This window comes from Thunnus albacares, chromosome 12 (genome assembly GCF_914725855.1).
Source record: "Thunnus albacares chromosome 12, fThuAlb1.1, whole genome shotgun sequence".
In the NCBI taxonomy this organism is placed as follows: Eukaryota; Metazoa; Chordata; class Actinopteri; order Scombriformes; family Scombridae; genus Thunnus; species Thunnus albacares.
The window spans coordinates 17,633,141-17,654,172 of NC_058117.1; the positions used below are offsets into that span (position 1 = coordinate 17,633,141).

A 21,032-nucleotide genomic window follows, 5' to 3' on the forward strand; every position below is an offset into this window, starting at 1 on the left:
CAATCTATATGGGTTGTGTGTTGATTATATATCTAATCGATCTAAAATTGCAAAGCATATGCAAAGCTAAAATGTAGGGACAGTTTTCATCTGCAATAAACATCCAGCAGAGGTCGCCCTCCATTTTGAACTCGACATAAACAAGAAATATGATCTGAATGTGATCAACATAAGCACAGGGCCAGCACCTTTGCCACACTTGTAGCATCACCATGATGACTTGCATAGTGCTTCTCTTCTGCAGACCTCTCTACTGTCTTCACAGACGGGATTTGGTTGAGGTCAGTGGTGGAAGAGGTACTCAGGTCCTTTATTTAAGTAAAAGTATCAATACAACAATGTGAAAATACTCTATTACAAGTAAAAGTCCTGCATTCAAAATCTAACTTCAGTAAAAGTGCATAAGCATAACCAGCTAAATCTACTTAAAGTATTAAAGTAAAAGTACTGGTTTTGCAGAAAGTCAGGCTCTGACTGATGAAGTAAATTTAAATAATAGTAGTTAAATGTATTTAATAAATAAAATTAAATACATGTAATAAAGTGCATTATCCATACTGATGAGTCAATGTATAAGCAGCATTTTACTGTTGTAGCCGCTTAAGATGGAGCTAGTTTGAACTACTACTCACAAGATAAATCTGAGGGGTCTTGAGATGATAGACTGGGTGGGAAAGAAGAAGAAAAAAAGCAAAGTTCTGATGCATACATTTGGATTAATTTTCAGAACCTTTCTTTAATCCATGCCTTGTAGTGAAATATTGTAAAGTGGGCCTCAAACAGTCATTTATTTGAAACCATGAGAGGGGAAATGTCTCTTTGGTGGGAACTGCAAACATCTCATAGACCTCAGACATAACAAAGAGACACAAATACACATTGATGTTTTTGTAAAGGCACACAAGCCAAAAAGTTTGGGAACCACTTGGTTAATCTTTAATAATGCAGGCTGATTTATAAGATCAATATTATGTTACTTTATTAAATATATGAAAGTAACTAAAGCTGTCAAATAATTGTTGTGGAGTAGAAAGTACATTATTAGACATGTATTAGATTATGATTATAACCAGGGTCGTATTACTTGTCAGGGGCCCCAGATTTGCTGTGTGATGTGTGTAATTTGATTAAGCATACATTAATTTAGCGATGTGCCACATCTGAGCACAAAACTGAAATAATCGAGGCCCTAAAACTTGAGTTTGGCACGGACCCTCAAGATCAAGTTATCAAGATCCACCTTAAAGTCATTATAATATAATTTTGTGCATCAGTGATGCATATTACCAAACACATTGTCAATTAAATTAACACAAAAAAAGTATGCAGCTTTTGGAGAAGTTGCCTGCTTTGCTGGTTGGTAATCCAGCTTTGGTTATATCTGTATCTCCTTTCAGGTTTTTGGTTGACACTTTTGTGTGTGTGTGTGTGTGTGTGTGTGTGTGTGTGTGTGTGTATGTGTGTGTGTGTAAGGTCAATGAACATCTGTCTCCATTTTGTCTCCATTTTCATCAGGCATAACAATAGAAATGTCGAGGACTTTATCGTTTTATCCCTGACAAAGTCTGACATGTTGTATTTTATAATGTGTTAGAGTGTTGTCAACTAAAAAAGGTCCGCTTCCTTTCTATTTCAACTGTATCACATGGTCTTCATCAGCAGTTGGCGTTGGCTCAGTTATCACGGATGATGAATCTGATGGGTGAGATGGATCTTTAGAACTGAGGCTGGATCTCATCATCTCCATGACAACTGAGCAAACTCCATCCGCTGATGAAGGCCATGTGATACAGCTTAAAGCTGTATGAAAAAAGCAAGTAAACTGACCTCGAAATTAGGCTGTCAAGTTATTTCCAAGGTCAAGAAGGAACGTGATGGTTTTAAAAGCTGCTGTGGATGAAATCATAACAGCTACTGAGCTGGTTGGAAGTCCTGGAAAGGGCCAGTAAGGGGACTTTAAATTAGGATTGTTCTGTCAAAGAGTGTATATTTTTTATTAAGGAGTAACTGAGAGTAATTGCCAAAATGCATGTCTGTTTCACTTTAGGTTTCCCTTGGCTGGAAAGCTGGATGTGTTCTTTTAGAGGTCCTGCCTGGCTTTGATACCCTGTGACAGCAAAAATATCTCTTCCTGAGGTTTGACTAAGCACCAGTTTGATCACTGACATGTCACGCTGGCTTAAGAGAAGATAGAAAATGTTGTATACTGCTCATTAAATTCAGTCCACCATGTGTTTAACAATCTAACATGTGTTTAAGGTTGGGAGAGCCCATCAAAATCTTGCCACAGACACAACAGTGACTGGCAGAACTCTCTCTACTAATGGTGTTTTTTCCCAGGAGAAATAATACAGCTTTTGTCTTCAGGCTACGTAGAGCATAATCCCTGCACCTGGATTATGGTTGCACTGAGACAAGCGAGTTAAGGCATTTTGTGTTCAGACCAAAGAACAACTGGCCTCATTTCATCGAATTAGCATTGTGCGTAACGGTCATTGTACAAGATCTCCTAATAATAGCAGCTGTTATTGTTGTTTCAGGATAAATATTATTTTTATCTGCGTGATCCTTTGTTATTTCAGAAAACTATTAATTAATCTAAATTAAAGAGGTAGTATTCTCCTGAAATACAAACAGGTTTTTATTCATTTAAAGGTTCTTTGTATAAATTCAGATCCTTAATAGTCTGAATAGGTGGACAGTTGTTGCACGTGTAACCAAGACTGTCAGTAATGTGGATGGCAATTAATCTGAATCACTAAATTTACATTCTGTTGTTTTTAAGACTTGCTCTATGCTTTTTTTAACGCCTTTACATTGCATCAGTACTCTGAAATATACTTTGTGTGACTCAGCACCACTTTATTTTAGGGGACGAAATCTGAACAATTGATGCAATTGAAAAAAAAAAATCACATGCACCGTTGCAACATGTTCTCCAATTCCCTGCAATAAATATTCTTGGCAATAAATCCGGTTTCAGGAGGGTGGCCATTGAGTCATCCAGCAGAGGATATTGGCACAATGGGATTCTTGTTCATGGTGCAACATGATTGGCCAGGAGAAAGGTTTACGGCACAGATTGGAGTGACTGTGAGGGGGACTGGACGAATAAATACCCCAAATCCACTGGGAGGTCAGAGACTTCCAATTCAGAAGTGACCAGAGGTTTTCTTAAGAGTTTGCTTTGTGTGTTGCCACAACAAGAGGAAGGAACCATGGTTAGCAGGTGAGTGTCTGATGAAATATAATTTACAAATGGGGACCGAATATTTGACTGGCTCTTGCGTGTTTTCTTTGACTTGATCCTGTGACTTTTACACAGTGACTTGAGTGCTTAGAGGGTCTGCAGCTGGTTAAGCTCCTGAGGGATTTAAAAGCTCGCGCTGAACTCTTGACCTGTCAGAAAGATATTGATTTAAACTGCAACATTAAACTTGAAAGTTTCATCCACTTGACTGCAATGGTGTTTGATTTCCTGATTTATTGAGAACAGATTTGAACACCCAGCTGGTGGCTACAGGAAGATTTTCGAGACATGCGAGGAGCTGTCTGAGACACTTCCAGCAACAGTCACAGGTTTGTTTGCAACTTTCAGACAAAAATGCACTGCAAGCAGACGATTCTTTGATGTTCATATATTGATTGCACTGTTCAGGGAATTCACTTCAGGGAATTCACTTGGAGCGAGCACATTCCTGTAACTCATTAGAGACTGAGAACACAGATCTCTGAATGTATGCTACAAATTTTAAAAACAAACTCTGATTTATGTTTATTATGTTGATGTTTTACAGGTAGGATTCCTTCATTTCTGAAAGGAAGTCTTCTCCGTTTGGGACCTGGTCTTTTTGAGGTTGGAGATGAACCCTTCTATCACCTCTTTGACGGCCAGGCCCTCATGCACAAATTTGACTTCAAGAACGGACAGGTCACCTACTTTCGAAAGTAAGATTTTAAGGACAATAGCAGCATTTTGTCATGTTTTAGTCCATTTGAAAACTTTACATTACGGATGATCATTTTCCTATACTGTGCTTGATTTTGGAACCTGCACTGGTTTCCATACAGCATCAAAATCAATCTGCAGACACTTGAAACTTGCTTGAGATATGTATCCCATCACAGTAAGCATCATGTGTATATTTTATGTTTTTGTTGCATGATAATCCTTTGAACTGCATCTCAACCATACAATAACATCATAACTTTAATAAAACAGACACAATGTCCCCTGTGATGGATTACCTACTCAGATGAGTTTCATATCCCTGCAAGGTCTCATGTTTACCAAGTCATTGTTACACTTGCATGTGCTTGATAATTAAACATTTGGGAGTTAGAATCATGCGGCCTTTCAGGACATTGAACAATGAGCTTTTTCAAAAAGTCATATATTGTGTTTTAGGATACATTCTTACTTTTTTATGCTTTCCTCTATTCAGGTTTGTCAGAACAGACGCTTATGTGCGAGCCATCACAGAGAAGCGTGTGGTGATCACCGAGTTTGGCACATTTGCATATCCCGATCCCTGCAAAAACATTTTCTCCAGGTGAACACACACAGCTTTTTTATTACCTCGTCCTTACACTTGAGATGTCGATCCTCGTTATCTTCAAACATCTTTATTTATGGAATTGTTCTTTTTCTCTGTTTGCAGGTTTTTCTCTTACTTCAAGGGTGTTGAGGTCACAGACAACTGCCTGGTGAATGTCTATCCTGTTGGTGAGGATTTCTACGCTGTAACAGAAACCAACTACATCACTAAAGTAAACACTGATACCTTGGAGACGCTGAAGAAGGTACATTAGATCATACTGTGTGAGGTGTGAGAAACTGACTTTACCGCTTATAAACTTCTGAGCTGTCGTATTCTTCATAATGAGGCTCCGTTTAAATGCATTTCTTTTCTATGTAGGTTGATATGTGCAACTATATCAACATTAATGGAGTGACAGCCCACCCCCATATTGAGAGAGACGGCACTGTGTTTAACATTGGGAACTGCATGGGGAAAGGAGCAACACTGGCCTATAACATCGTCAAGATACCACCCACACAGAAAGGTTGGCATCAGCAGTGTCGGCATGTAACAATAAACACACACAGGCACTTTAACAGCTTCAACTCAGGTTTTTTTTTTGCACGGAAATATGCTGGTGAATAGTGATTCAGGGTTAAATCAATCTGTTAAAGCAACAGCGACCTCTCAAAATCAAACACACGTTTTTCAAAGGATTATTTTTCTCATGGTCAGTCCCCTTCAGCCTGCTAAATTGAAATACTTCAAAATAACTCGTTATTGACTGGAGTATACATGAGTTTACCTTTTTTAGACATTATTTGGAATAAACGGACATTACATTCATTGTTTAATTTTACATAGAAATTTGAAATAGCTTGACACTCTCCTCACCTTTGCTTGAGGTTAGCTGATAAATTGCCTCAAGTGATGTCATTTGAGGCAGCGTTGGTTGAGAGTGAAGACTAAAAGTTTGAAAATTTAAAAAAATCTGAGGTATGAAGTTAGAAAGAAGAGAGGGTACCAGACCTCTGTAGGCCGCTCCTCATCTTTGATTGAGGCTACATTAGCATAACACACTCAAAACTGTACAGTAGTGTGAATCGAGTCATTTACCTTCAGCCAGCTAAACTGAAATATTTCAAAATAATAATAGCATACCTTGTTTAGACATTTTCTGGAATAAACAGACATTACATTTATTGTTTAATGTTTTATAGAAATCATATTATGAAATATCAACATGTTCCTCATCTTTACTTGAGGCAAGCAGCTTGAAGCCACATTAGAGTGAATCAAGTTGAGTTGTATTGTGGGTAATGTAGGCACCAGGTTTTTTCAAGAAATTACATTGTAATATAAGTTTTTAACAACTTTTTCAATACATACAAAACATAATGAAATACAAAACCACTTATTACCGTACAGCAATGAAAAATAAGTAACACAACAAACAAGAAAAAACAAAATAAATCTAGGCAAACAGAGTTGGCTTCAAGTACAGTAAGAAAAACCTGTCCAGACAAACGAAAAATAAAAATAAGAGGACACCATGTATCAATAAATGGAGCAGCATATTTTCCTTAAAAAAAAACTGAAAAACAAATTTTAGGAATATTTACTTACTGACTAGAAATTATATTATGAAATATCTTCCCGCCTGTATCAAACATCACAAGATGCTTTTGCCGTCTTTCTTAGACAAATCTGATCCCATCGAGAAGTCCAAGGTGGTGGTGCAGTTCCCCAGTGCTGAAAGGTTCAAGCCCTCCTACGTGCACAGGTGTGTGTGTTGTATACTGTATCTGACAGGATTTGTGTCAACGTTATCTCATTAAGTGCAGGTTTTGATACTCTGTCCTCATCAATTTCAGCTTCGGCATGTCAGACAACTACTTTGTCTTTGTGGAGACTCCAGTGAAAATCAATCTGCTGAAATTCTTGAGCGCCTGGAGCATCCGAGGCTCCAACTACATGGACTGCTTCGAGTCCAATGAGAGCCAAGGGGTAAGAAATCACAGTAGATTGATATCTTTGGTGATTTTAAATGTACTAAACCTTCATCGTCATCAGCTCTTCTCCTTCTGTTTATTTTGTCGTACATTTTATAGACATTGTTCCACATCGCCAAGAAAGACCCAGGAGAGTACATCGACCACAAGTTCAAAGGGGCACCCATTGGCATGTTTCATCACATCAACACCTATGAGGACAATGGCTTCATTGTTTTTGACCTATGTGCATGGAAGGGGTAGATAAATAATTCAATATTAGACTTTTTAAGCCATTTATCATTTGCAGAGTTGCTTGATGCAGAGATATTGCTGTCATCCCTCCATTCTTGCAGCTTTGAGTTTGTTTACAACTACCTGTGGCTGGCCAACCTGAGAGCCAACTGGGACGAGGTGAAGAAGGCGGCCATGATGGCGCCCCAGCCAGAGGTCCGCAGATATGTTATTCCCCTGGACGTCCACAAGGTGAGTCACCCGTCTTACTCATCGAAAAGAGTCATATTGTCACCCTCAAGGAGTCTCACGTTGTTTGATTTCGTCTCTTTCTGGGTCTGATGTAGGAGGAGCAGGGGAAGAACCTTGTCAGCCTGCCGTACACCACGGCCACAGCGGTGATGCATGCTGACGGGACGATCTGGCTGGAGCCTGAGGTGCTGTTCTCTGGACCTCGCCAAGGTATCAGCACATAACATCAAAATTCATTCTCTCAGTCATAGTCTTTAGCAGATGCCAGGAATGTCTTAGTCATGTAACCATTTTCATGTTGTTTGTAGCTTTTGAGTTCCCTCAGATCAACTACGAGAGGTATGGAGGGAAGAATTACACATACGCCTACGGCCTGGGTCTCAACCATTTCATACCAGACAGGGTACGTTAGCAGAATACCTCCAGTGGTTAAAGACTCAAAATCTGGCAAACAGCCTCTTTCATAGACTTTTTTTTGTGTCTTGTCTTTTGTGTAGATCTGCAAGTTGAATGTGAAGACCAAGGAGACCTGGGTATGGCAGGAGCCGGACTCCTACCCCTCAGAGCCCCTGTTTGTTCAGACCCCTGATGGGGTCGACGAGGATGATGGTATGTCATCAGCAATAAAAAATGTACTATGAAAGGTTTGTTTTAAGGCAAATTACTGGTTATTCAGGAGGGTTTTGTGAAAGGGGAACTTTATCAATTTTATACATCAAAGTCTGTTGGGGAATACAACTGCATGTGGAAAAAGTTGTGTAAATCCATTTGTGGCTTCAGAGGGAGCTGTGCAAAGTCTGATAAATTGCCTCAATAATATAATTTGAGGCAACATCGGTTGGGGCTGAAGACCACAAGTTTGAAAATGTAAAAAATCTGGGAGTAAGAAGTCAGAAAGTGAGGTTACCAGACCTCTGTAGCCTGCTACTCATCTTTGCTTGAGGCTACATTATCCGCTGCTGGCATCACACACCCAAATCTGTACATTCGAGTTAACCAAGTTGCATTGTGGGTATTGTAAGCAGCCAGTTTTGACAAGGAAGAAGAATGCATGGAATAAAAAAACGATTTGATCCTTCTTTTTAAACCGTCTATTGTGAATCTGACAATGTTAAAGCTGCTGCTGCGTCCACAGGTGTGCTGCTGACCATTGTGGCGGCTCCTGGTTCCCAGAGACCAGCATACCTCCTCATCCTCAACGCCAAGGATCTGTCTGAGGTCGCCAGAGCCGAAGTGGAGTGCTCCATTCCTGTCACCTTTCACGGGATGTACAAACCGTAATGATGCATCACTCAGGTCGTTAAGTAGTCAACCATTTTTAGGGTTCTCAATTGCCACTCAGAGTTAGAACGGGGATAAATAATGACTAAAGGTAACATTGTGTCAAGAAAAATAAAGTTTTATCAGGAAAAATGATTGTCCCCGTTTGCTGTCAATGTGCATTGTTAAAGAAAATTAAAAAAATATCGTGTGAATTAGTGTACCTTTCTGAGTCTCGATTCTGTGCCCCAACTTGATGTACTAGAACTTATAACCCTGAATTGTCAGTATCGGTTCAATACAAAAATGTACAAATTTGTCCAAATGCTGTTTCACAAGAGTATTTCATTGTTGGAAAAATAAACTTCTACATTATAAATAAACTCAAGTAAAATCAAAAAATGCTGTTGTTTTCTTGTTTGTCATGCGGCCTGTTTATTAGCTTTTTACTAGTTGGCATGGTGGTAAACTGACTAAAGAGAGACTCCTTCATGTGGGATTCAAGACTTCATGATGCAAAAATGTTTTTGAACAACACATTCAATTCCTGCCAGCTCCAGGACTGCTGACGCTATGATCTCATCTCTCTGTTCAAGTCTGGCAAAAAGATGTTTCTTTTGGAGAAAAGGGGGCATTGTGATCCACTTTTGTGGTGTTTTCTTAGAAAAAGCAAGCATTTCTCCTGATAAGTCACAGATCCATTGGAGCTTCAGCAAATACAATCAGTACAAACAACCCTTCAGCCAAAATTCTTGAGATATTTGCAGAGATTTAATATGTTGCCACACAAAATCTCATTATGGTTGTGTTTAAACGACTGACCTTTCCATGTCTGTCCTTATTGTGTTACTCAAAGTTCCCTCAATCTGATCTGAAAAGTAGAAACATGCAGATCTTGCAGCACAGAAAAGCTGATTATCTGTGTCAGTGCTTAATCTGAGGAAACAAAGAAAGAAAGAAAGTTGCAATCAACTACTACATAAAGATGGATGTGTGGCCTTTGTATACAATGAATAAGAGGTCCATTTAGTCTGAATGGACACGTCTCGTGGGCATATGGTCAGACGAGGATTTACTTTACGTTTTTGTCATTTTAATTCCAATCTCAGGTGTTTGTATGTCCCTTATAAAATGTTTTTCTCACATGGACACATTTCTTCACCAGCTGATGCAAGCAAAGGAAACAAAGCATTTAACATTACTAATGTGGCTTTGGCTCGCTTTCTACATCAGTCAAATGGAGAACCCTGATTATGTAGTCACGTTTTTTAACTCCACCGCCAGATTTTAGGATTGCATTAATAAAAGGCTCTAAAGAATATTTTGCAACCGAGTATTCTCTCATAATCTCTCATTTTGGCAATCACAGTGCCACAAATATGTGTGCATTGTGTGCATTAAGTCTCCTTCACAAGCAGTTTTTTTTTTTTTTGGAGGAAGGGGGGTGACTGCCTGTTCTTTAATTAAACCAATATACCAAATATGTTTTTTCCTCATTTATTTTTTTTTTTTACATGAGGGCTTGTTAGCCATCCAAAAAAAAAGAAATAAAACAAGATTACAGGAAATATTAATTCTTAAGTTTAAACTTAAGTTGAAAAACACAGCAAAGGAAAGCTCAATGGAAAACATGATATCTCATTTGAAAACCGTCACACCGTAAGAGAAGTTTCTCACTCTGAAATTCAGTTGGGACAGAGGTTTGCACAATCAGGCTTCTTAAACCAGTGTAAAAGCTATATACTTACTGTCCTAAATACACAATTAAGTTTACACAAATGTAACAAAAAAATATTAAGGTAAAACAGACAGTAACAGACAGCCACACTACCACCAAACAATTCCCTGTAACCACTGCTACAATGAATGGAAATAGAGCAACAAAAAAACATAAATCATAGTGTAATAAAACAAAAATGTGATGTATAATAATGAAAGTGACGCTGTATTGATGTAAAATTCAAAATTAAACAGTTTAAAACTCACCTTAAATCTCACCTCTTTTCTTTCTTAAACCGGAGCAAGCCTCTGTCCCTTCACTTACACACAAAACACACACGAGTCAAATCAAGCAGAACAAAGCAGAGGCTCACCCTACTGAATCACAGATTTCATGAAATACATCTCCAGGCTTACTTTAATGTGATAAGTAACTACTGACAGCTTTGAAAATATCTTTATCAGCTATATAACTTTTGCATCTCAGGAAAAACAGGAATGAAGTATTGATAGTGCAAGGTTATAAGGTACATATATTAATATATTGTTTTAGATACTGTCCTATAAGTAAAGTGCAAATCTCTGGATCAGATGAAAGTGTGTGCAAGCATTTCTAATTTTTTTTTTTAACTGACTGATCCACCTGCCCATGCGCAAATGAGCCCTTTACATTGGCTGCCAGCTACTTTACACACCGTCTGGTGAAACATTCACGTTACACAACATTGTTTTCCCCTTTCGACACAAAACATTTTTTTAAGTGTGGCCATTTAGAGAAACCAAAGACAAATATCATACAGCCTTGATCTCCTTTAAGTATTACTGTGTACCTAAAAACTTTGGATGACTTCTGCAGGGTGTGTGTGCATATTTTTGTGTAATCCTTGACAACCTTGGCTCAATTTCTTGTTTATTATCACCAACAGTGTCAACTCCACTTGTGTATTCCCATATCTCTAAGCGTAGAGCCATTTTAACATGAGAGCGTGTTAATGGAGATCAAAATGTTGAGGAAGTCTTTGCTTACCGTTGCCACAGGAAACTTCAAATTGAATACAACAGATTTCTAGCAAAATCTCTTTGCAGTTTGGTCAATCATTTCTTAAACCTAATTGTCCATTTAGATGACATATAACTGGGAATGAAGGTGAACTGGGGGTCAGTTGGGAGGAAACACCACTGAGACCTGCTCAAGTGGAAATGCACAGTCACCAAACAGCTCGCAGACACACAAATCCCACGTGCTCGCCACATAACGTAACACTGGACACTGCTTCAGCACAACAAACACACACAAACACAATCATGCAGGGTTGTCTGGAAACAGTTTCTTACTGACTCGTGTTGATGTTTAAGACCAGCTTATTTAGTGTCAGACCAGGGGGGGCATGGAAGGCCAACATTAGGTGAGTGAATTTTGACATTTTGAAAGTGCAAGACAACAGCCAACATCATTTTTTAGCTCCTCTCACTCTATAAGAGGGCAGTTGTTAGGTTTGTGTGTGGGTTTGGGGGCTGGAGGGGGGCCACGTTGATCTAAGCACTGGGAGGGGAGGAAGGGTGAAAAATCAGTTGGTCTCGTAGGTGGAGAGCAGGGCAGCATCCACGGGCTCCATGCAGGAGGGGCAGGTGAAGGATCTCATCAGCCAGTCGTCTATACAGTCCATGTGGTAGATATGCATACACGGCAGGAACCGGATGGGGTCCCCGTACACAAAGTCCAGCATACAGATCACGCATCTGCAAACAGATGGAATAAAAGAGCTTTAAAACACGCCAGTATGTAGCTGACAGTGTGAGAATACAGCTCTAAGATCAAAAGGTTTTACGTAATTTTAATATCTTTATATAACTTCAGTGCTGCCTTTTGTGACACGATTCATAAATTAATGCAGCTGAATGACTGAATGCTGGAAATTAGTTGGCAACAATTTTGAATATTGAATAATCATTTAGGTCATTAATTTAATAAAAATGTCTAAAAAAAAATGTCTGGATCCAGCTTCTCATATATGACGATTTGCTGCTATTCCCTGTTTTATATGATTAAAAATTAAATATCTTTTTTTGTTTGTTTGTTTTTTTGGACTGTTAGTTGGCCAAATCAAACACTTTTAGGATGTTGTCTTGAACTCTGGGAAATGACGGACTGTTAATGTATTTTATGACATTTTATAGACTAAATGATTAATTAAAAATATATATTGCTAGATTTAATGATGATCAAATAAGTGTCAGCTGAAGACCAAGTGTGATGTGATCAATTTCTCTGAACTCATTTGATTGGTCTTGCTGAAGGAAATCAAACAATTACAGCTTCTCTTATATGAATTCACATTTCTAATGATTTTAATGATATTAAGACTCCAACTAACAACCATTTTAATTATTGATTAGTAAAACAGTTAATTGGTTAAGCTGTAAGACATCTGAAAATAGTGAAAAGTTATGATCACCATTTCCCAAAGCCAAAGGTGACATCTTTAAATTGCTTGTTTTGTTTGATTAAGGGTCCAAAATCCAAAAATAAAAAAACAATTATACTAAACAGAAAAAAGGTAAATCAGTAAATCCTAACATTTCAGAATCTGGCAGCTTTGCTTGATAAATAACTTTCAAGTCAAATTAATTTTATTTATACAGCCTGGCCACAAACGTACCCCAGAGGGCTTTACAATCTAAACCACACATAATCCTTAGATCTTTGAGTTTGACTTCATAATGAATAGATTATCAAAATAGTCATTCATTTTCTGGTATTTGGCACATTGATTAATTATCTCTGCACAAGTAAAATTAAACAGTCACAACTTCACCTGCACGTGCTTGGGCATTGTGCATGTTACAAATGATTTGTTTCCCCACGGACAATTTCATGCGTCATTATCTGATATTAAATATTAATCATACAGCGTCATCAGTGCAAAAGATCTATGCGAATTAGTTCATACTGCCCAGCTCTAATGACCTGTAACCTTCCTCTGTGTAAACATGTCACACGGAAAGAAAAATCCTCACTCTCTGATCTTCTTCTCAGAGCCGTCTTGCCCTCCATCATAAACTCCCTTAGGCAGGTGCTGGATGAGGCCGATGCGCTGAGCTATGCGGATCTGCTCCTCCTCTGTCAGCTGGGTGGCCAGACGGGCCTGACTGGGCGTGGGATGGTACATGGGCATGTGAGCCTGCTCCTGGTAACAGACACAGAAACCATCAAAATGAAACAAAACCAGTTTATAATCAGGTCACTTTGTCTACTACACAAAGTGGTCTGACTGGTCAGAATCAGAATCATCTTTAATGGCAAAGTATGTACAAGGAATTTGACTGGTTTAGTGGCTCTCAGTGTACTTACACATAATAACAACACAACAATCTTCATAAACATACACAAGGAATGACTATATACAGGTGAAACCGTTTCTGTGAACTGCAAACAAGATGCAAATGGTGCAAAGAAGTGAAGAGTGCTGAGATAAATATTTAATATGTAGCAGCTCTGAGGTCTGGACATTTTTGCAAAGCCAGTCAGTGAGATTAAACACTAAAACAAATTACTTTAGTTCACTTAGTGCCTATTTAATGACGCGAAGATCATTAAGAAGAAGGCCAAACACCAAGAAGGGACAAGGTTAGATAGGCCAAGACTTTTAACATGTCCACTTTGTTTTCCTTGAGTTAATAACCTGAAGGTTGGCTGTTAGCAGCTTCTCACCTGGTACGGCGGAGGAGGCTCCAGGTCTGGATCTGTCCCGTCCCCGAAACTCGCCCTGTCTGACTGGGATTCATGAAGCAGAGAAATGTCGTCTGATGTCGGAGACTTGAGACAGTTGCCCATATCTTCGTGTTCCCCGTCCTGTCCTGGCTGACGTTAAAAATGAAGATCTTTGTTGCTAAAGTTGCGCTCGGCGGCTTGTTAGTTGTGTTTTTCTGACAATTCAGAAACCATTAATGTACACTTCAACTGCCTGCTGCCAAAGAAACTGTGTGCATGATTATAAAACTCCTAGTTAAACGTCAAATGCTTAAGCAAGTGTCCAATCTAGTTTCTCTTCATGTTTACACGTACATCCAACTGAAAAACAAAACAAAGAACTCCTGCTAACGGCAGCTAGCAGCCTAGCTAGCTACTTTTCGCTAGCCAGCTGCGCGACTTCCTTGAAAAGTGTCGCTCATTCCTTCGTAGGAATCAAAATTTCAACCAAATATCTGCTTCAGCGCCGACTGTGACTGTAGCACTGCGCGGTCTGAGTGTTAGACTGTAGCGACATTTCCGCGTTTTAACTTCGTGAGTGATATTAAACAGTTTGCTTCCTTGCTAGCTCTTTCTTCAACCGGAGGACATGTTATCAGTCCGTTGGCTATGACGTCCGGGTGCAATTCTGCACGGTGATTGGATAATTTCCTATACGTAATCTCAAGAGAGTGACTAAGTCCCGCCCCTTTCAGTGACTAAAACAAAAGGAAAAATAAATAAATATGAATGTAAAACATATTAATAAAACATTTTAGTTTTTAAATTTATGTTTACTTTTGTATAAAAATGTGTTACGAGGGGGGAAGAAATTCCATGATACAGTTAATTGAAGACATAAATTGGCTTAATAGTATATACAACTTAATACTGATTGGTTGTATCCAATAAGGCTGGAGAAATACATTAAAAAATCCCTAAAAAATACATTAATATTAATAAAGCATAAATTAAAAATATTAGTTGGGTATACAACATGTTACACAGGATTATATGTTAGATACAATTGTTTTCCAGTGGAGGGAAATTCACATGTTATAGTTAAATGAAATAAATAAAATAAAATACACAGTAAAGTATATAATATAAAATATGGTAAATATAAATATTATAATGTGATATAATACAGCACAAAATGCAGTTATGTTTTTTTGTAAAGTGCTTGGTTCTTTGTATCACAGAAGTCTAGATAATAAAAACAATAAAAACACACTATTATATATTCAACAGACACAATTAAATTTATCTTACAGTCTGGAAAAAAAAAATCTGACCAGAATTGTGCAATAAAAGTACAATTAGAGAAAAGATGAGCAAGATATTTAAGAAAATCAATCTGATTACTCATTTAATCTGTCTACTGTGGGTGTAATCTGTCTACTGTGGGTGTAATCTGACTACTGTGGGTGTAATCTGTCTACCGTGGGTGTAATCTGTCTACTGTGGGTGTAATCTGACTACTGTGGGTGTAATCTGTCTACTGTGGGTGTAATCTGTCTACTGTGGGTGTAATCTGACTACTGTGGGTGTAATCTGTCTACTGTGGGTGTAATCAGAATACTGTGAGTGTAGTCTTATGATAATGAGAATTAGCATTTTGTCAGCTCAACAAAAAGATCAGTGATTGAGTGTGTTATGAAAAATCAGTGGAAGATTTTTGATTAAACTTTTTTCACATTGCCTCATCTATCTCACCTAACAATCTGCACTATTTGTGATTGTTTATTTTAAACAATCACATTATGATTGATTTTCATATACTTTTGATTCCTTAAACTTTTCTCTTATTTATTTATTTTTTATTTATTTATATATATATTTTTTCTTGTATTTGTTGTTGTTAAGCACTTTTTTGAGACTCTGAAAGTAATTGTGCAGCTAATGGGAATATATTATTACTTTTTCCACAAACATACAGTGCCAGTGGTAGGTAAGTGTTGTTGTTCAGCATTGCTGTTAACTAGAATTTTTAGAAGTGTCTGGTGTTCTTTAATCATTGTTGCCTCTAAATAAAATCAGGCCATTACATTTTAGTTTTCATTTCTCATTTTAATGGCACTGTGAGATTAGGGCTGCAAATAACGATTGTAAGCAGCAAATCTCACAAATGAGAAGCTGTAGCAAGGGAATGTTTGAAATTATAAAGTCTGAAAGTAACTGAAAACAATCAATCAATTATAAAAATAGTTGATTTATTTTCCTACAATCAACTCATCATTTCAGCTCTACAGTAAATAAAATGTGCCTTTGCTGTTTTCAGCCTGATGTTGGAAATGTGTGTCAGTGTGAAATACTTCAAGAGGTCAACAAGAGATGTTTCAATCTCTGATAATAATTGCTTATGCCTTTGGAAAAGCAAAACACAGCGTTTGAAGGAAGAGAGAATCTGTAAGTTTAAGAATCAGGAGGGACCACCTGCAGTTTGTGTTGGAGTCAATGAGAGACAGCGTTCTTCCTATGAATTGAGGTTTAGATCTCAAAAACTATAACTGCTATGGGAATATATCCACATTTTTAAGAGAGAGAAGACTTGTGGCAACACTTTGAGGTATGATATGTGCTTGGAGAGTTAAAACTGTGGGAGTGAGACATGTTAAGAATTTTTTTTCTGGTCTAAAAAAATGGCTGCCCATACAACCATAAGTGAAAACTTCAGTGAAAACATCTGGGTGTGTAGTCCCTATAAAACAAAAAACAACTACATGTTATAATTGCATTTTTATTTTTTTGTTTTGTTTCTTCAAAAATTGTGTTTAGTGTTCTTGTCTTTTTTTTCCACATTTAAGCTATACATGCATCCTCTATCTGACACTATTGTTATGTTAAATGTGCACAATAGGGAAATATATTCTGGACAAGAAAGTTTGAGGGGGAAACACTTTACAGCCTGATTCACTTATCTCTGTATTTGCCAGCGCTGTACCATTCAGCTCATGTTTATTATGTATAATCAGAAAACATGTTAGATATTGTGGCAGATAAAGGGAGAATGCCATTAAGAAAATCCATTAGTTAAAAGAACATCTGCATCTCTCAGATTCCTCCATGTTCAGTGTTTGCAACTAACAAATATCAGCACAAACTGACAGTTTCCAGATGCACTTTAACTGGTTTCTGCATGAATTATTGCTTCAGGCTTCACAGTCTCACTTATCAAGGTTTTACCTTTATCCAAAATAAAAACACATCCAATAACAGTGACAACTTGAGGACACCTTTATTTGTATATACAGCTATTGTACACATAAAAACCCACAAGTATTTGCATTCCAGGAACTTATGATACAAATCTCCATGTTTTTGGTTAAGTGAGTTTCACAGAATCGGCCTTCGTTAGGCAAAATAAAACAAATACACAAACCTTAAAATGAACATTCCTTTACCTTTAAAGCTCATCAGCTTATACTGTTTATTTTTTTTTTTGTCTCTAAATGTTACAAACAGCATAATTTCTCTGTACATTATTAGTAAGTAATAGATTAATGTTAATTTGTGAAGCAAATGTGTCATGGCGTGTCTACAGTGTTTCTACAGTCATTGTCTGCAATGGTTCATAGAATATTCACAAGGAAGAAAAAAAGTGAAAAGGGATGAAAGATCATTTTGTTTTCATATCATATCATACGACCAACAATTTCCAAAATCAAATGGTAAATGTAATTGCCGGAAAATTCTCATTTAAAGGGTGTAGAGTGGCAAAAATAAAACCGGTTGTCTTAGAAGATGACAAAGAAGAAAAAATTCAGTTTTTAAAGGCTCAAGAGTTGTTGGAGGCATGATTTAACAATGACGCAGGGTGAAATAACAGATAAGCATCTTCTCTATGTTATTCTATATGTGTATTCATATCTCACAACTTATTATGTTTAATACCAAAGGAATTGCCAAAAAGAAAAATGATGGGGAAAATCAGGCGGTTTTTCCCCTGCACATTCATTCATACTGTAAAAAAATCCAGCATTATTGAGTGTTACTTATTAGTACCCACATTGTCTGGTAAAGTATCAGATCGCCTCGTGATGGCTAGTTGTATTGATACGGTCTAAGAAAATGGCAATGGTGTGATGATCACGATGTATTTACAAAAACGATTAATTTATAAGAAAATGTAGTTACATATTCACACACCCCACAGATAAATACTGTTTAGAGCAACACTGAATCATTTAGAAACATCTTCAGATATGGAAAATACCTATTGACACAAATGATATAATTCGATTCATTCATTTTATTTATTTTCTGCATCCCGCAACTATTTGAGATGAATTATTACTCTCTATCATCAAGTACAAGTCAGGAAATAGACCTTATTTATTGTCAGTGTTCTGTGTGAATTGGCAACTACAGTTTCAGGAAGTATTGTTCTTCGTCGTTTTGGGTTCACATTTTATCAAACATCCAGAGGGCTCACGGCCTTGAAGCACTGATGCAGGAAGAGTCACGTTAACCTTCGCTCTGTACACTGTAGTACAGCGTCCTCTAACACCTCTCTGGGATTCCTCCTCCTTCCCCTGCGCTGTGCCTCCTGTCCCTAGCACCTGTCGTCCTCCTCTGTATCGCTGAGTGGATCACAGCCTGCAACGGATGTTGTCTGCGCCAGACGCTTCCGAAAATGTCCATTGGGGACCTGCCAGCCAGTCCGCAAGCACGGGCGGGCCGAGCTGATGGTGTTTGAGCGTCCCAGGCTGCAGGCCACAGCCGCCTCGAAGGTCAACGTCTCCATGGGACCGGAGGGGTCCGGGCTGTGGTCGTCCTCTTGTGAGGCCAGGAACGGCTCAGAGGGGTAGCGTCGAGGCGGGGATGGGTGTTGGCCAGACTCACTCCCCATCTCGTCTGCAATCCCCTTCTGGGTCTCCCAGGCGGGCTTGCCCCGCCTCGTGGTCTCTGGGCTGCCCTGCTCGTCCTCGTCTTCGCCGACGGAGGGGTGTGTGCGACACACGAGTGGGGAGTAGGAGATGTGAGGGCGAGAGCGGGTTGGGGTTTGTGATAAAGGTCGTCGGCCGCTGGGGGTGCTGGACTCTGAGGTGGAGGGCACTGGACTGTCAGAGCTGTTACCCTGAGGACATGAATAAAGGAAAAATGACTTTGGGTATCTGGTAACTTAAGCCTGTCAATTTAAACAGAAGAAAGAATTTAAACGAGCAATCCCCTAACCTCCTCCACAACTGTCCATCTCCCACACTTCAGTTATTTTATTCTTTTACATCCTCTAGTTTGTTATGGGGCTGGGATATTATATAGATAGATTTATTTGACAGCAATAAAAGTAAAAAGAAGACTGCAGTCACCCAGTACTGACATACAATTAAATTATTGAGTACTAAAACACAATTAAAAAGATTATTTCCATTGTGATCCTCTTGAGATGAAAAGGGGTAAGAGGGCAGGTTTTCAAGTCAGGTAAGACAAGTTAAAACACATATAATAACCAAAGAAACAAGCAAACAAACAGGACTGACTTATACAAACAGGCAAAACAAACTTAACTAACTGTTTTCCAATTACAAAATACTAAATTATACTTACTCATTACATTATAAAATAATCCCCCATCATAGGTTCAATCATCTTTGATGGCATATAAACCTCAAAGATGATTCATATGTGAACACTAAAAACTCACCAAATAAAATCAGGCAAATTTGCTCCTTCATTTTCACAGTCTTCACAGTGTTTTTGGCCCAGGACCTTGTTAATGTTTTCTGACCTACCTGTTTATCTTGGGTGTGTTCTCTCTCTACGCTGGAGGAGCGAGAGGGCTGCAAGCTCCTTTCCTCTGAGTTACAACGAGACGTGTCTGGAGAGAGGAGGTGACAGCACTCCTTGGACCGGCCACGCTCCCTGTGCTCAGACCGAGAAACTAGACATTCAGGAGAGGACAAAATGATAGATTAAGAGAAGAAGGGATGGATAACTTGACAAATATATACATAGTTGGCTGAATAAAGCAGTCTGTCTGTTTGACCAGTGGTGGTGGATGTACTATATGACTTAAAATCAAACTCTTCACAACCTGACGTGATGAAAACAGATGAGCAGGACTAACCGGCAGCCTTGTAGCTTTTGTGACGAGGTCGATACACTCGCTCTGGACTTTGCTCTTCCTGCCAAAGACCGTTCACCCGTTGATCCGCAAGAGTGGAGGCAGAACGCTTCATGGAGCCACTCGCAACCTCTGTCTGCTTGTATGTGAAAACACAGACAAACACGCAAGCAGAGGGTACGTACACGAAGAAAACGTTAAAAATACTCTTATTACATCAAGAAGATTTAATTCAGGAACAGGTTTTGATCAAATTCTCTTGCATGCGTTACTCAGTTTAGTCTTTCTTCAATTCTGGAGATGAAAGAGATCGAGGTAAAGAGGCGAAGCATCAGCATTCACGGATCACACCCCGTTCTAACAATTCATTGAGCCTCAATCAGACTCCCAAAGTAAGGAACAAGGCACTTTGGCATAAGAGCCCATGCAGCCACTGAAGTCCTGGAGATCCAGCACAGAGGCCGTGTCATGGAAGATATGTGTACCTGCGACTCTACAGCCAGACGGGGCATGGAAGAGGCCCGCACACACAGGCCCCTCCCTAGCGGAAGCTCCAGTGGGGCTTCAATCCCCCTACTGCACTCGCCCACCTAGGTGAGTACAAAGACAGAGAGGAGGGCAAGGAGAGACAGCACGGATCAGGCTCGTCCCCGCCAGGACTGCCTCTTAAACAACGGAGGGCCAATTCAGATGAGAAGAAGAGCGGAAAAGCCATTTCATATCACTGAGGGTCTATCTATCATAGCCATCACCATCGCCATCCAATCAGAAGCCATTCCAGCCAAAAATATAGACAGATTAACAACTAGCAAACAGGGAAACTGACTTCAAGGAGGAATAGAAACAGTGTGAGGTTGTATAAGTGAGGAGTGGAAAAGAAGACAGTAAACAGAAGATCTTACAGGGATGGGATGGGGTCCATATTTCAGCTTGGAGGGACATACAGTCATGCATTTTCAGGTCTTATAGCTACACAAACAGAGCCAGACAACATCTGTCTAGGGTTCTGGACACATTCCTCTGCAAGAACAAACACTAATATGCAAGTTATTTCAGTCATTTTACATCATTCATCTAGCAAGCGGTGGTGACCAGTAAGATCAGACAGTAAAGACACAGCAAAACATCAACAGTTTGACAGTCTGCCTTTGTTATTCCGATCTCCACGGGACTAAAAGACAGGAGCACAGAGAGCCAGCGATGCCGTGCCCTGCAAGGCACTGAGAGAGTTGCAGCAATTTCACGAATCAAAACAT

At 38.9% G+C, this 21,032-nt stretch overlaps 3 protein-coding genes across 4 annotated transcripts in view; 1 reads left to right on the plus strand and 2 right to left on the minus strand.

The window, feature by feature from the left end:
* Positions 1-138: 138 nt before the first annotated feature.
* LOC122993890 (retinoid isomerohydrolase) lies at positions 139-8,450 on the plus strand. Its single transcript, XM_044368332.1, has 16 exons — positions 139-281; positions 2,048-2,136; positions 2,984-3,229; positions 3,497-3,579; positions 3,798-3,948; positions 4,446-4,553; positions 4,662-4,803; positions 4,920-5,067; positions 6,225-6,306; positions 6,398-6,530; positions 6,635-6,774; positions 6,871-7,000; positions 7,096-7,210; positions 7,309-7,403; positions 7,498-7,609; positions 8,136-8,450. The coding sequence occupies exons 3-16, from the start codon at positions 3,219-3,221 to the stop codon at positions 8,279-8,281; spliced, it is 1,596 nt and encodes a 531-aa protein (XP_044224267.1). The 5' UTR covers positions 139-281; positions 2,048-2,136; positions 2,984-3,218; the 3' UTR covers positions 8,282-8,450.
* Positions 8,451-9,741: 1,291 nt separating this feature from the next.
* On the minus strand, positions 9,742-14,345 carry LOC122993894 (RING finger protein 11-like). Its single transcript, XM_044368338.1, has 3 exons — positions 13,692-14,345; positions 12,998-13,167; positions 9,742-11,719 (listed from the first exon to the last, which is right to left on the minus strand). Exons 1-3 carry the CDS (start codon positions 13,812-13,814, stop codon positions 11,548-11,550), a joined length of 465 nt encoding a protein of 154 aa, XP_044224273.1. The 5' UTR covers positions 13,815-14,345; the 3' UTR covers positions 9,742-11,547.
* Positions 14,346-17,344: 2,999 nt separating this feature from the next.
* LOC122993650 (voltage-dependent R-type calcium channel subunit alpha-1E-like) overlaps positions 17,345-21,032 on the minus strand; it is a 58,046-nt gene continuing 54,358 nt past the window's right edge. For both annotated transcript variants that reach the window (XM_044367992.1, XM_044367990.1), the window contains 3 exons: positions 19,780-19,915; positions 19,445-19,593; positions 17,345-18,789 (listed from right to left, as the gene is read on the minus strand). In XM_044367992.1, the coding sequence (XP_044223927.1) occupies positions 18,265-18,789; positions 19,445-19,593; positions 19,780-19,915 (810 nt within the window). In that variant the 3' untranslated portion in view covers positions 17,345-18,264. The remainder of the gene's footprint in view (positions 18,790-19,444; positions 19,594-19,779; positions 19,916-21,032) is intronic.

What these genes read in the sequence shown, in the direction of transcription:
- LOC122993894 (XM_044368338.1), bottom strand. Translation starts at nt 13,814, where the DNA reads ATGGGCAACTGTCTCAAGTCTCCGACATCAGACGACATTTCTCTGCTT. An exon ending in AGCCTCCTCCGCCGTACCAG is followed by an intron (nt 13,168 to 13,691) that starts GTGAGAAGCTGC and finishes GTCTGTTACCAG; the next exon opens with GAGCAGGCTCACATGCCCAT. An exon ending in TCTGAGAAGAAGATCAGAGA is followed by an intron (nt 11,720 to 12,997) that starts GTGAGGATTTTT and finishes ATCTGTTTGCAG; the next exon opens with ATGCGTGATCTGTATGCTGG.
- LOC122993890 (XM_044368332.1), top strand. An exon ending in GATACCACCCACACAGAAAG is followed by an intron (nt 5,068 to 6,224) that starts GTTGGCATCAGC and finishes CGTCTTTCTTAG; the next exon opens with ACAAATCTGATCCCATCGAG. An exon ending in TTCCCCTGGACGTCCACAAG is followed by an intron (nt 7,001 to 7,095) that starts GTGAGTCACCCG and finishes GGTCTGATGTAG; the next exon opens with GAGGAGCAGGGGAAGAACCT.